This window comes from Aspergillus glaucus, assembly GCF_001890805.1.
Source record: "Aspergillus glaucus CBS 516.65 unplaced genomic scaffold ASPGLscaffold_1, whole genome shotgun sequence".
Classification (NCBI taxonomy): Eukaryota; Fungi; Ascomycota; class Eurotiomycetes; order Eurotiales; family Aspergillaceae; genus Aspergillus; species Aspergillus glaucus.
This window is the reverse complement of record NW_019170453.1, coordinates 479514-492391: the sequence shown is the minus strand read 5'-3', so window position 1 is coordinate 492391 and position 12878 is coordinate 479514. Positions and strand designations below refer to the sequence as shown.

General features: G+C 48.9%; 6 protein-coding genes across 6 annotated transcripts; 4 read left to right on the top strand and 2 right to left on the bottom strand.

The window, feature by feature from the left end:
• Positions 1 to 185: 185 nt before the first annotated feature.
• Positions 186 to 549, top strand: ASPGLDRAFT_41083 (uncharacterized protein). Its single transcript, XM_022545333.1, has 2 exons — positions 186 to 345; positions 403 to 549. The coding sequence occupies exons 1-2, from the start codon at positions 234 to 236 to the stop codon at positions 468 to 470; spliced, it is 180 nt and encodes a 59-aa protein (XP_022405802.1). The 5' UTR covers positions 186 to 233; the 3' UTR covers positions 471 to 549.
• A 304-nt stretch (positions 550 to 853) lies between these two features.
• Positions 854 to 3191, top strand: ASPGLDRAFT_62714 (ARMH3 family protein; the record flags this gene model as incomplete). The annotated part of the gene is made up of 8 exons (XM_022548566.1): positions 854 to 937; positions 997 to 1119; positions 1176 to 1256; positions 1314 to 1467; positions 1526 to 1638; positions 1690 to 2024; positions 2072 to 2482; positions 2537 to 3191. 8 exons carry the CDS (start codon positions 854 to 856, stop codon positions 3189 to 3191), a joined length of 1956 nt encoding a protein of 651 aa, XP_022405801.1.
• A 125-nt stretch (positions 3192 to 3316) lies between these two features.
• On the bottom strand, positions 3317 to 5327 carry ASPGLDRAFT_41081 (uncharacterized protein). The gene is made up of 4 exons (XM_022545332.1): positions 4700 to 5327; positions 4258 to 4498; positions 3774 to 4158; positions 3317 to 3723 (listed from the first exon to the last, which is right to left on the bottom strand). The coding sequence occupies exons 1-4, from the start codon at positions 4861 to 4863 to the stop codon at positions 3512 to 3514; spliced, it is 1002 nt and encodes a 333-aa protein (XP_022405800.1). The 5' UTR covers positions 4864 to 5327; the 3' UTR covers positions 3317 to 3511.
• A 155-nt stretch (positions 5328 to 5482) lies between these two features.
• Positions 5483 to 8655, top strand: ASPGLDRAFT_161233 (uncharacterized protein). The gene is made up of 2 exons (XM_022542475.1): positions 5483 to 6247; positions 7806 to 8655. Exons 1-2 carry the CDS (start codon positions 5674 to 5676, stop codon positions 8336 to 8338), a joined length of 1107 nt encoding a protein of 368 aa, XP_022405799.1. The 5' UTR covers positions 5483 to 5673; the 3' UTR covers positions 8339 to 8655.
• Positions 8656 to 9184: 529 nt separating this feature from the next.
• On the top strand, positions 9185 to 9566 carry ASPGLDRAFT_115897 (Dabb family protein; the record flags this gene model as incomplete). The annotated part of the gene is made up of 2 exons (XM_022539722.1): positions 9185 to 9286; positions 9354 to 9566. 2 exons carry the CDS (start codon positions 9185 to 9187, stop codon positions 9564 to 9566), a joined length of 315 nt encoding a protein of 104 aa, XP_022405798.1.
• Positions 9567 to 10020: 454 nt separating this feature from the next.
• On the bottom strand, positions 10021 to 12832 carry ASPGLDRAFT_115127 (putative GTPase activating protein (Gyp5); the record flags this gene model as incomplete). Its single annotated transcript, XM_022539661.1, has 4 exons — positions 10021 to 10083; positions 10139 to 11080; positions 11137 to 12735; positions 12794 to 12832. 4 exons carry the CDS (start codon positions 12830 to 12832, stop codon positions 10021 to 10023), a joined length of 2643 nt encoding a protein of 880 aa, XP_022405797.1.
• Positions 12833 to 12878: the final 46 nt, after the last annotated feature.

Sequence of the window (12878 nt, the reverse complement as noted above, 5' to 3'; positions counted from 1 at the left end):
CGGACAGACGTTTGAGTCGACGTCCGGTAAAATGTTTGTAAGGCGGGAGAACGGATGGGGGATCAGCCAATCAGAGCCGAGGTGTTTCTACACAGGTCCGTGGCGCCACCCTTGCAGGAATGCAATTATTCAAAGATGACCAATTAATGCTGGTCTTTTATGTTATTGAATCCAATACAAGAATACCGGAATAACAGCCTGTCAGTGGGAAGCAGATCGCATGCAGGACTGGCATGGCTGACAATCATCCAATGCAGCGCTTCTACGGGATTCTGTCCGGTTATTCCCACCGCAGTCACGTGTGCATAACTGCGGAATACACTTTATGCGGCATTGTCCTTACGAGTTACGGATCTTCTTTGGGTTCGCATATGGTTACCAGAGACTAATCCAGACTGACAGATATGAAGATCCCACTGCTGTTAGCATTAACGTTGTTTTATCCTACGGCGTTTCTTCACTATGTATGAGTACTCCGGAGTACATTTATCAAACCTGCATGTGTCTAGAATAACCCATGACATTCTGGTCAATGTATGCTAATGTGTCCATCCTCACTTGTACCACTGGGACAGCGCCTACAGATTACTACTGTAGGGAGTACAAGTAACGATGTAGTGTCACCTTGTAGTACTGCACGTGCCGTGGCTAGTGTGTGGCTGAAACGGCATTTCATTACCTAAGGCGCCAACTGTGGCAGTTCCAAAAAAAGAACCCAACCCGAAAGAAGAGAACAGCAATCATCCAATCTCAGCGGAAGAATCCTAAGGTGTTCCTGGTATCCTAATGAGGAGGAGATTGTTCCTGTCGCTGTCTAAGACTCTGTAGCAAAGCGACCCCATGTTCGCCCAAAATGGAGGCCTCCCCCTTAACCCAGCAATCTAGACCCGACATCTTCAAGCCCAAGATCGTGCAACTATACGAGAATCTCTTCCGAGTAAGTTTAGATAGCAACACAACCAACAATGACATATTCAAATACTAACTAATCCGAAGACGCAAGAATTTGCAGAACCATCCGAAGGTTTTTGGAGGGAATTTTTCTTGCTGGCGCCGGATCGAGCCCAACTTCATTGGATCTTGGATCAGCTTAGCCCTGATGACACTCTTGACTTACAGGTACTTGACCTCCTATGATCCAACCGTATGGACCAGTCTCACTAATATCCAAACAGGCGCAGACCCAACAACTTTTCTCTCGTGCCATCCGGGAGGCTGCCTCTGGAGTCAGTCCCGCCGATGCCTTTGCATTAGAGGTAAGTCGTGATTGACTGTCCAGCTTGCGCTCTTCGTCTTCTAAAACTCTTGACTAGACCTTGATGGTCTTTCTAGCCTGCGTTCTGAAGAAGAAGTATACCAATCCCAGTTCGGATGTCATCACCGTGCTTGCGGGGCTCGATGAGGTCGATCATGTCATCTCGGACTTTGTATCTATGTTGGATGGCATCATTCGCAAAGGGAGCAGCAGTAAGTATTTGAGTTGGATGCTTTCTACTACTAGCACTCTACCTAACCGGTCATCTAGTCGATGTTCGGGCAAAAGCCATTCGAGCTGCCATTGCAATGGTCAGCGGGGCATACAAAACGAGCCTCGTATCGTACTTTGCCCACCGGGACCTATTTCCTTCACTTATGAAGGTTAGATTACCTCTATTTTTACCTATATAGGTCTAGTACTGACCAAAACAGTTTGTTCATGATTCTGATACCCCGATTCAAGTGTTTGAGCCGTTTATCCTTCTTGGGTTGCTGGCGAACTACAACAAATTCGAATTCCAAAATCCATATCAGCTGCGACTCGACGACTTTGTCAACGAGTCGAGCATCCAAAAAATTGTCAAGGGGGTCGGCACTTCATGCGCTGCCCTGCGAAACGGCTATGTGGCTGTCCAAGACGACGCTCCTGAAGGCTGGTCCTTGATCAGCTCTCTGATGTACTTTGGTCTGGGAGCTCTGAAGCCCGGTACAAAGGATAAGACGAATCCTCCAACTACAGAAGAAGCCAAAGACTTGTTCGCGCACCTGTAAGAAAGTAACAACCTTCGTCTTGTTCCCAAGCTAACGATACCAGACCAGCGCAACAAGCAGCGATTTTCCTGTCAACTTATGACTTTACCAACGCCAACAAACTCTTTGGCGTTCATCTCATCAGCGCTGCACCGGAAAACAGCAACGAGGAGTCACCATTTGCAACCTTCCTGTCTGTGACTTCGTACTTGTTGCAGCATGCGTATCGGTCCGCGAGGGTGTCACACTATGCAGAGCTCAACCTCTTTACCCTTCGCATTCTCACTGAGGATTCTACTCTATGCAAGCTCCTCTGCAGTGAGGACACGAAGAGAACTGTTCGCCTGTGTCGCCATAGACAACCATATCTCCCATTGGTCGCTGGCGATCGAGTCCTTGCTACGGTCATCTTCGACGTGATGATCGACGCCATCTCTCACAACCTCCGACGACGCCTCGATGCAAATCTGTACAGGTATTACCACCTCTACTTATATACCATTGATGAATCTGAAGCTAATAAGAACAGCCACACAATCGCAATCCTCCTCCGCCTCCTAACCTACCTCTCCATGAGCAAAATCCGCCTAACCTACCACTGGTCCGAACTCTGGCGCACCCTCCTCTCCCTAATGCGCTTCCTAACCACCTACTCCTCCGACCTCACCACAAACCCCCACATCACCACCCTAAGCACCTCCCTCGTGGACCTAGTCGCCTTCTGCGTCTCCGCAGGCGACACCTTCCTTCCCGACCCAGCCTCCTACGACGACCTCTTCTACAAACTTGTCGAGACGGGCCCCATCATCTCTAAATTCCGAGATGTCTACGCCCTCAAACCAAGCAACAAGAAATCAGCCGATAAAGACATCCACGTCGGCGCTATTGATACCCTGATCGCTGTGTCTACGCATTTCTACACACTACTCTTCCACGAGGATAAGGAGAAGTCCGCACTTGCGGAAGGGGAGGGCGAGTCTGCGGCACCGATCCCGGCGTCTCGGAAGAAGAATTTGAGTCCGAGAGAGGTTCATCGGATTATTTCGCAGGGGTATGATACGTTGAGTATTCAGCCGCCAGAGGGGTTGAGTGCGTGGACGAGGTGGCGGGAGGCGGATTGGAAGGCGGAGTTGAAGAGGTCGGCGAGGTGTGCAGTTGAGGATGCTAGGGTGTTGGTTGCGTAGGTTTTATTTCTTTCGTCTCTGGTTCGATTACTGTGAGTGGTATTGCACCTAATGGCCCAGGTTGGTGGATTAGGTATCGACGTTTATTTCTCTATCATTTAGAACGTGAATAAAATAAGAAATGGATGCATTTCCCCAGAAAACTAGATCTAATGTTACAAAAACAAGTTGTATGTGTGAACACCATTAAACTGTTGCAGAAGCATACAACAATACTATTAGAACCAACACAAATCATACAGAATGTCAAAAAAGAACCGGAACCTCCTCCACAAGTAAAACTCCCATCGCACAACTCCAATAATAAAAAAGGAACCACCTCAGAGCAAACGCGACGTTGCCGTCCCCGGGTTCGGATTGGGAACGCCTCGTGTCTTTTCAATGTACTCGTTGCTCGCGGTCATATACTTGGTTGCGAAATACTTGTCTGAACTCTTGCTCAGCCAGATTGTGAGCTTGGAGAGCTCTTCCCGTAATCTGTTGGTGGACTGGAGGTCCATGTTCGTTTGTGCCAGGAGTTCTGGCATCGTAGCTGGTCACAGTCAGCACAACATCCCGAATGGAACAAATGAAGAAGCTCACCAAAAAGCCGGGTCAAATGCTCTGCACCGTAAATATCCAGAGGACCCTTATCAGCGAAGTTGCCCGACCCATTCTCCCACTTGCTGCGGAGAGAACGGTACTGTTCACGCTCGAATCTGTAGAGCAGGATCTTGTCGAGGGATTTATCAAAGTACTCCCTGATGCCCGTGATGACTTCCTCAAGAACGTCCAAATCAGCCGAGGTAGCCCGTTTCGGCTTCTCTTCATTGAAGTAATCGTCAAGGATCTGGTTGACTGAGGCCTTGGCTGGCAATGCAACCACCTGCTGATTCTTGGTCACATTTTCCCAGTCATCCACAAGGAGAGACTTAAGGTTATCTGGCATGACAATCCTCACTGAGGGCCGACTATAGAAACTATCCTCCTGATTCGGTGTCAGTATCAAGATACATTCTTCGCGCACCGCGGACAGACCCGCTGTCCCTACAAAAATCGCAATAGAGGGTCGAAAGATAATACACACTTTTTCAATCTCATTGTCCCGCCCCCTCTTGGTCCCGCGGGCAGGGACAGACATCTGCCGTTCTTCGCTGCCCCGGGCGGAGCTGCGGTCGGAACCTCCACGTCTCTTAGAAGAAGGGGTGGGCTTTGCGTTTCTTTGACGAAAGGCCGACTCCGCTTCACGACGAAGAGTCGTGGCTAATTCCCTATTCTCGTCTGTGAATTTCCGGAGACGATCTTGGGGTACCCAGTCATCCCATCTACTTGCAAACCCGATTAGCTATAATCCATGCGCACCGCCACGACGGCAAATTCTTGCTTGAGGGGAAAGAGAGGAAGAAATAGTGCCAATGAAGTAGCTCAAGTGCGAATCCACGCAAACAAAGCTCAAAAGAGAATATCAAACATAGGGAGATAAAGAACAGCCTGGCATAAGGAGAACTTGCAAGGATCATAATACTTACGTGCTCTTCCAGCCCTTATAGTGCACTGCGTACTCCAGTGGGCTCTTCTTGTCCTCTTGAGCGGTATGCCTGATATCGAGGATCTTGGCTTCGTACAGTATCTCGTGATGAAAACACAGAACTTTCTCGTCTTTGTGGTAAACCAGTTGGTTGGCTGGAGCCATTCTGATTGAAGAAAGAGATACTCTATATGTAATCAACAAGAGGTTCTTGCTTTTTCAGCAGCTTTGATGCTGATTTGATGATAAAGCCGGGTGGCAACAGTTTGCGAGATCAAACGCTGAAGTTGGAAAGCAGGGGATGCCGGTGTGTCCAGCTGCTCACCACGGCAAGAAGACGGTAATCGCCAGTAGAGTATCACAACAGGCAAATAATATTAAGATAAAGGCGCTTAAATGAATCAAACAAGCAGAAAGAGAACGACTGGTTATTCTCTAACTCGACGTGCTCTGTTATCAGACGGATACGCCCTTGATACCGGAAGAGACACGGAGCAATGGAAGTCGATGATAGCAGATGTTGTAATGAACTTGAATAGCAGAAGCAGACGAAACCAGACAATGTAAGTATTTATTCCGACAATACTTCTAGAATCAGCGCCGAAGTCGTAGCGATGAAGCCGAAAAAGAGGAAAGAAGTGGTGATGGCGGTGGAACGAGATTTTCTACTTTCGGAGGGCAGAAAAAGACGCGTCGTCTCCTATTCCAGTCATGTTTTCATTGCTTCTTCCCCAACACAATAATAAGACCAGCATTTCAGTTTGCTCTGGTGTTAATCAATTGATCTTTGTCCCTCTGAGATAGTTTTGTTCATACACTTGAGCACGTCTATCCCCATCAGTCCGTTCGGGATCTTGCCCCAGACGCGTCTATCGATCTACTTAATTTGAAGAAAAAGCAAAGGACATCTGATTGTTGCATAATATACATTCTGTCATCTCTATCTGGCGCGTCGAGAACAGAATATATCCAACCATGGCTCCTTCAGAAGCATACATCCTGAGCAGTTTCCTTCTGTCTCCCGGTCCTTTACCGACGGTCATCTCATTGCAGCAGTTTACGGAACTGTTCCCTAAAAGGCTGCGCTCTCACCCGCATGTCAAAACTCTTTATCGAGAACTGCAGGAGATCCGAGACCAGGATCTGAACGTAGTAAACGGGAACATTGACCAAGAAACCAAGGATGGCGAGAAGCAAAAAGAGGAACTTCGAAAGGCCATCATGAAGTCCGGCATCGTGGACATGGATGACCATGATCAACGAGAAATGGATATGGACGTTCAGCTGTTCGGACAGAAGACAGATGTCGCATTTTCCTCTGAGGAATATCATTCCATGTCGAGTCTCTTGTCGGAAATGGAATTGGCTTGTACGAACATTGAGCATTACATATCTAGGATTGATCAGGATGCAGCTGCGATTATTTCCGAACTTACCACGACTGTGGGTGATCTGAGTGACCTGAGATACGGCAAAATGCAAGGCCCTGGCAGTGCAGGCGATGTCGTGGACCAGGCAATGCAGGGCCTTGCCAATCTGGAAGATGCTTGTTATCGCGCGGCGCGATGATGAACTACGATGGACACGAAGATGTTTTTGGTGACAAGAAACGACCTTTCTGTTTTCTCCTTTTTAAACAATTGAGGCAATATTCAGAAGCAAAACCCTTCCTAACATGAGAGATATCAGTTGCCAGCAACATAACACGCTCCCGCCAGAACCCTTTTTCTTCTCTGTTTTCCCTCTCTTTCTGCCACCGAGCTATTCAACAATTTAGTTCCTTCAGCAAGAAGCTGCCAACGAGAAGAAGCATGTTCTCATCGGTCTCATGCTCAGGACTGCCCTCTTCCTTCTCCGCATTGAGATGGCCAACTTCGTCAAATTGGAAAGGCACAATAGGAGAACGCTGTTTCCAAGTGGATGTGGATTCTCCCGGGGTACGAGGCAAGGGCAGAAAACCGCAATACCCCGACTTGCCCTTCTGGTTTCCTTCGTGCTTCATCTCGTCATAAGTTGGCCACGGAGCCTGTTCTCTATCCGGAGGAGCAGTGTATGAAGGAAGCCAAATGGACTCCCGGGCCAGCACCGATGAAAGATGGTCTTCGAACGTCTTATCCGCGAACGGAGGCTGGTATTGCTCGATAGTTTCCTGGATCCTGCCCACCAGCGCCTTGATTGCCAAACGTCGCAGCTCTTGAGATTGCGTTTCTTCTTGGATCAACAGACGGTGCTTGATCCATTCGGGCCAGGTACGGGGAACAACTGGTGAGAGCGGCGCGATGTGGGTATAGTTGCAGCGAGCTCGTGCGAATGCTTCGTATTCTTTGGATTGGTCTGAACGCCACATCTTGGAGGTCGTGTGGGACATTTTTGACGGATGTTTTGGTCTTCTTCTAGCGGATCGTGGTCTGCTGACGCCTGGTGCCATGTGGTCAGCTTGTCTTCGAATCCCTGGTGGCTGCGAATTTGTTTATCGAAACCTTTCCGTGTATACCAACGATTCAGAGAATGCGACGGAAATTGGCACGTATAGGGTCGAAATTGTTATCAGGTCACTATATACAAGATGATGGGAGAGTTCAGATACGGAGGAGAGATGAATGGCTGTGAAAAGGAGGGGCTGGAGGAAGATGCCAGACTGCTAAGGGCAGTGAATGATGAGGATTTGGTTGTTTTTCATGGTTTTCATTCACCGCTGAGTGTTGAGCGCTGGTCATTCTACCAGGACAAGGCTATCTTTTATCTACTTCTCAATGAAAGCTCTCTTCCTAAGTCGCCAGATGCCAAAGGAGAACCCCCCCCCATGGTTATACTTGGTTGTTTGATGGCCAAGAGGTCTCGTTTGTCTCTGGCATCGCCAACAAAAGAGGACGGAGGATCTGTACGGCCAATTCAAAGTGCGAATTCAATCTAAAGCAAGACATTTCATCGTAGAGCAAAAAGAATAGATGTCTATAAGAAGTAGAGACAGAAACGTTTCTATACTCCATACTAGCAGCAACCGAGATCTTATCAATCCTTATCGCCGGCCGACGCGATGCGACGCGTTTCTTTTTTCCGTCTTCCCCATATTCCACGTCGCAACTGACTCTCAGCACCAGGAGAAGCTGTCCACGTCTGGACTTACTCTTCTATTAGTCTATCAAGAACTGATCATCGAACTAAAATGCCATCCATCCCCCTCCACCCACGCGCAATCTCTCCCTCTAAACCTTACGACAACCCCCTCCCAAACACCCTCCAGACACCCTCCGGCCTCGCCCTCCTCGAACTCCAAGGCACAATCAACCTCCCATCGACAGAGGGACAGCAACCAGACGACCAAGAAGCCCAGAACCAAGACCTAACCGACAATGATACCGCTCCTACCGCTACAGGAATCACCTACGAAACCACCCTCGGCAAATTGATGTTTCCAGATTACTCCCCGCAAACTACAAGCAAAGACGATACCAGCTGGATTAAACGGGTCTATCTGTACGTTGGTAGGTATCAAAGGATGACGGGGGAGGTGAAGAAGCTACCGCAGCCGATTGCGATTGTGCAGCGAAGGGGTGAGACGGATGAGTTGGAGATTCGGGAGATTGTGAAGTTCAAGATGATCTTTAAGAGTCGTCCGGAGCCGGTGAATAATAGTTGAGTCGCGTGTTCGCTCTACTTTGGGTTGAGGATGGGGGTGTTCGTTGGAAGGGTTTCGCGCACACAATGGCGGATATAGGAGCAATTACTCCGTGGGCCAGGCTTCAAAAGACACTGGCTATCATCACACATGTGTCCCTGGGGTACGCTTGGAGCAGAAAGGATGATCACCGGCGACGAAATCTACGGCCAGCGAGGTTATGAAATCAGGAGAACGGCGCCCTTTACAAAACACAGACGACAGCTCAAACCGCCCCAAGTTTCTTCAACATGTGCTCCCACCTGATGCTCCATTCCCAGAATTCATCAGTTCCAGCTAGAGACCCTTCGACTATCACGAACGACACTCTGCAGCAACCAATGCCAGCACCATGCAGCTGGGTGATATTGTATTGCACGGATGTTTTATCTAGGGGCATATTATCTCCTACCATTGTCATGACGTGCTCATCATGCTTATCATGCCCACCTCACAACATTCCGCGACAAAAGAAATACCCGCGCGGAATTTTGCGCATCCGTGAGCAATTATTCCGCACTCCGATACACCTCCAATTGACGCCTGCTGGAATACGAGGGAAGAACGAAATAAGATACCCGTGTGAATAAACAAATAAATGACAATTCCCACTATCAATACTCTAATTCTTTACCCTTGCATTTATAATCGACTTGTTGCGTCGTGACTTCCGACACAAAACCGCCGGACGAACATCCGACATCCGTCGGAATCAAGTCTATAAAGTACATATAAGAGCTCCCCCGCAGTTACAGATTACAGACCACAATAATCATCCATTATATCCATCTCTTTCAATTTTAAGAAAATATCCAGAAACAATCCAAAATGGCCCCCATCGAACGAATCACCCTCTTTAAAATCCCCAACGATGAAGACCTAAACCGCGTCCTCGAACAATATAAGACCCTCGCAAAGACCGCCGTCAAGGTACCCCTCCCTCCGCATCTTACTTTTACGTTTACTGTTGAAAATCAACGATTCTAACAAAATGCAGGATGGCAAGCCTTACATCCTCAGCACAGCCGTTGGCAAGTCCTTCCCCGATCCCCGGAATAAGGGATTCAATCTTTCGGTTAAGACGACATTCACCTCGTTGGATGATATGAAGTACTACGATTCGGAGTGTGAGGCGCACAAGGCACTCAAGGCTGTTGCTGGGCCTGTGAGGGAGGATTTCCTTATGACTTATTATGAGAGCGTTCTGTAAATATCGGATTTATTTGTGAATGTGATATAACAATTCTCTATTTCATTTCATGATGTACATTTGCATACCGCAGGTGTGCTCGTTTCGCTCGTCCAGGTAACTAAATAACATCCCATTACAAAACATTGACAACAGTGCTTGCAGAAAACATGACAGACATGACAATAAACTCCCTGTAGGTCATCCAAAAAATAAAAGGGAGGCGAAAAGAGATACACAATACATGATACCAGCACATGCATAAGCTGTCATAAGTGAAATAGACGACTTTGGGACCAAGAGGAAGCGAAACATTGAGTGAGGCTGATAGTACCCTCCCATAATGGTGAGCTCCAAGAAATATGTTGATAGCAGGTCGTCAGGGTTTAGATGTACATAGGAAGGGACGGAAGTCGTAACGGAGGGGAGACAAATTGGGTGGGGGAAGGGAAGGACGAGCAGCCTAGCTAGCCCATTAACCGAGGGCTTTGCGGAGGTCACTCCACTTCTGCTTCAGGCTTTCATGGTTCTCATGGATCTAGAGAACAACGCATTAGGTCGGATCATCATTGCTTGAGACGCTTTTGACTTACCTCGGCATATTTCATCTTCGCCTCCACGAGTTCTTTCTCCATCTCTGCCATTTGTTCCACCATGGATCGGTTCTCATTTTGGACCTCGAGGTTACGTTTCATAATGCGGTCCATCTCAGTCTGAAGCTTCTCCTCAACCTCAGTCGGCTGCTTGTCAAGCACAACCTTGAGCTCGCCAACTTGCATCTTCAAGGCATCGGTCAAGTCGCTCAGCTCCTCGTTCTCTACCTTGACATGAACAAGCTCCGACGCTAGTTGCACATGTTCCTTGTCAGACGTCTCAGCCTGTTCTTCGAGCACTCGGATTCGAGTGCTCTGGATAGAGACAGTGTGTTTCAGTCCTTCGAGCTCCGCTTCACGCTCCTTTTCGGTTTGAACCTTTTCTTCCCATTCGGCCGTGTATTCTTTGATCATTTCGGGCGTGAGTGGCACATCGCAGGCATCCTGGACAAGGATATCTGCGCGATAAACCTCTTTGTCGGCAGCACCGGAACTTCCAAAGAAACCAGATTCCAATATCGAAGATGCTGACGGTTGCTTGTCAATGTACGCATCGAACACTCGTTCTTTCAAGAAGAGCGACAAGGAGCTCATGTCCTTCTGTTCAAGAAGACCTTGGGCATTCCGACGCATGATTGCCACACCAAACTTCAGGATCGTGGTTTCAAGCCCTTCTTCAAAAATAAGGTCATAAATTCGCAAAACCAGTTGCAATGGGAATCGATAAGCAAAAAGAGTCAAAAACCATTGCGTCGCGTAGAGCTGGGGGGGGACACCACGCCTGCGTAGGTGACAGTAAACAGCCGGCTCCACATCCTCTAGCAGACGCTCGTACAGGAAAAGGCTGCGGTGTAGGCCTGGCATGTCATGAACAAACATCTCTCGTAATCCGTACTTGTTCATAAGTTTGACGAGTAGCGAAAATGCATCAACTTCGTCCATCTGTGGTACTCAATCAGCTTTCTTCAAATGCTCAAGATGACTTTACTAAAACTTACATTGAATAACAATGGCATGGCAATAAAGTTCATCCCTTGAGCGTATCCAACCTGCTCGTCATATAGGGCATACGCCTTACAAAGACCAAACAACCCTTCCTGATTCCCTTGAGAGACAAAGTACCGGGAATAACTGGTACGCGCACCCAAGTCTCTTCGAATAGTCTTCTCTAGTTTCTGGAGCGCAAGAGCATCATCCTTTGCTTTCTTCTTCTTCGCAGCGTCGATGACTGCTTGCTCCTTGGCGTGCTTCTCAGCATCGGGGTCTTGGGTGGGACTGGGCGATGATCCGTTATTGGAATGAGTACCAGAGGCGGAGTTGTCTGATCGAACAGAAGAACGTGACGAGAACAGAGATTCCTTTTCGCCGTTGACCTGACCGTTAGAATTCCGATGACGCTCCTTTTCTTTATCAGTGCCCCGGGCGACAAGATCTCGGTAGACTTCCTCGAGTTCAGGATTCTTGCTGTCAGCCAGAACTTGCCAAATTACCCCGCGGATGGTCTGCGGGATACCACGCTTGATAGCAGCGTTCAGCGCCTCAGAGCTACTTAAAGCCTGTGGTCCATGGTTCACCAACTGTTGCCATAACTCCCAGTCGACTGGGACAGACGCATCACTAGCGGAGGTAGAGTATCCCGAGACTGTTCCTGGAGCGAGGTTGGGGTTGACTGTGGGCGGCACATTTGGCGGAGATGTAGTAGTCGCTGACGGTGGTGAAGTGACGGCGTCATTTTCGCTTTGTTCTGGGATGCTGGGAGGGCCGTCAGATTGCCCCGAGGTGCCGGTCGCCTCTCCATTCTCCGAAACGGCAGCGGCTTCCTCTCGCAATCTCAGCAATCTGAATTGGTCTTTCAGGCTGTTGCTCCTAGGTTTTGAACCACGCGCATCATCCCATTCTCCGAATCGGCCGGCCAGTTCCGGATTGCTGTTGACCGTAGACACCGAGGCAGCGGTGTTCCTGCGGCTGCCATCCGTAGACTGCGGGGGAGACTTGGTTTCTTTTGACGTCGAGCTTCGCGAAAGCCATGCGAATGGGCTGGTTAATTTTCTAGTCGGAGGCGGCGGCGGCGCAGCGGCGGCAGCAGCAGCAGCAGGAGGAGGGTTCTTATTGACTGGAGGAGGTGCCCATGGGACGGATGGGAGAGTTCCAGACAAGCCCTGAAGACGTGAGCCCTGGACTGGAGAGTCCGTCGACTGCTCGGGCGGAGGGTTCGCGTTGGGCTCATGACTCATTCCGTCAACCACGGCCTCGTCCTCTTTGTTCCCGGTCAAGTTCACATCGTCGAGGGATGTGGTAGATAGGCGATGAGCGGTCAACAAGGGGGATTTCTGGGACTTTTTCTTCCGGGGAGTTTCCTCCGAATCTGATACCGCATTTTCCGAACCAGTCTCATCCATCTTTTCGTCGCTTGTTTTATCCTCAACCTCGTTCTGATGGGGAGCCGGCGGGAAAGAAGGGGCTTCGCTGAATTGCGGTGTTGCTCCCGTTCCACTCGGAGGGCTATCTGTCAAGGAACGTGTCGAATTCGATTGAGGGATGGTAACCGTGAGTTCATTTTGAGGGTGACGTGATTCCGAAGCGTCATCGTAGGATTCCTGATGGATGAATGTTATAAGCTTTTCTGTTTCCCAGTAATTCTCGCTTAGCGCTTACCCCTTCATATTCCCTGCTGTTGCGTCTAGACGAAGACATGCTGAACCCGACCAGCTGGAGCAGCGGAATCCCAATCAGACAACGA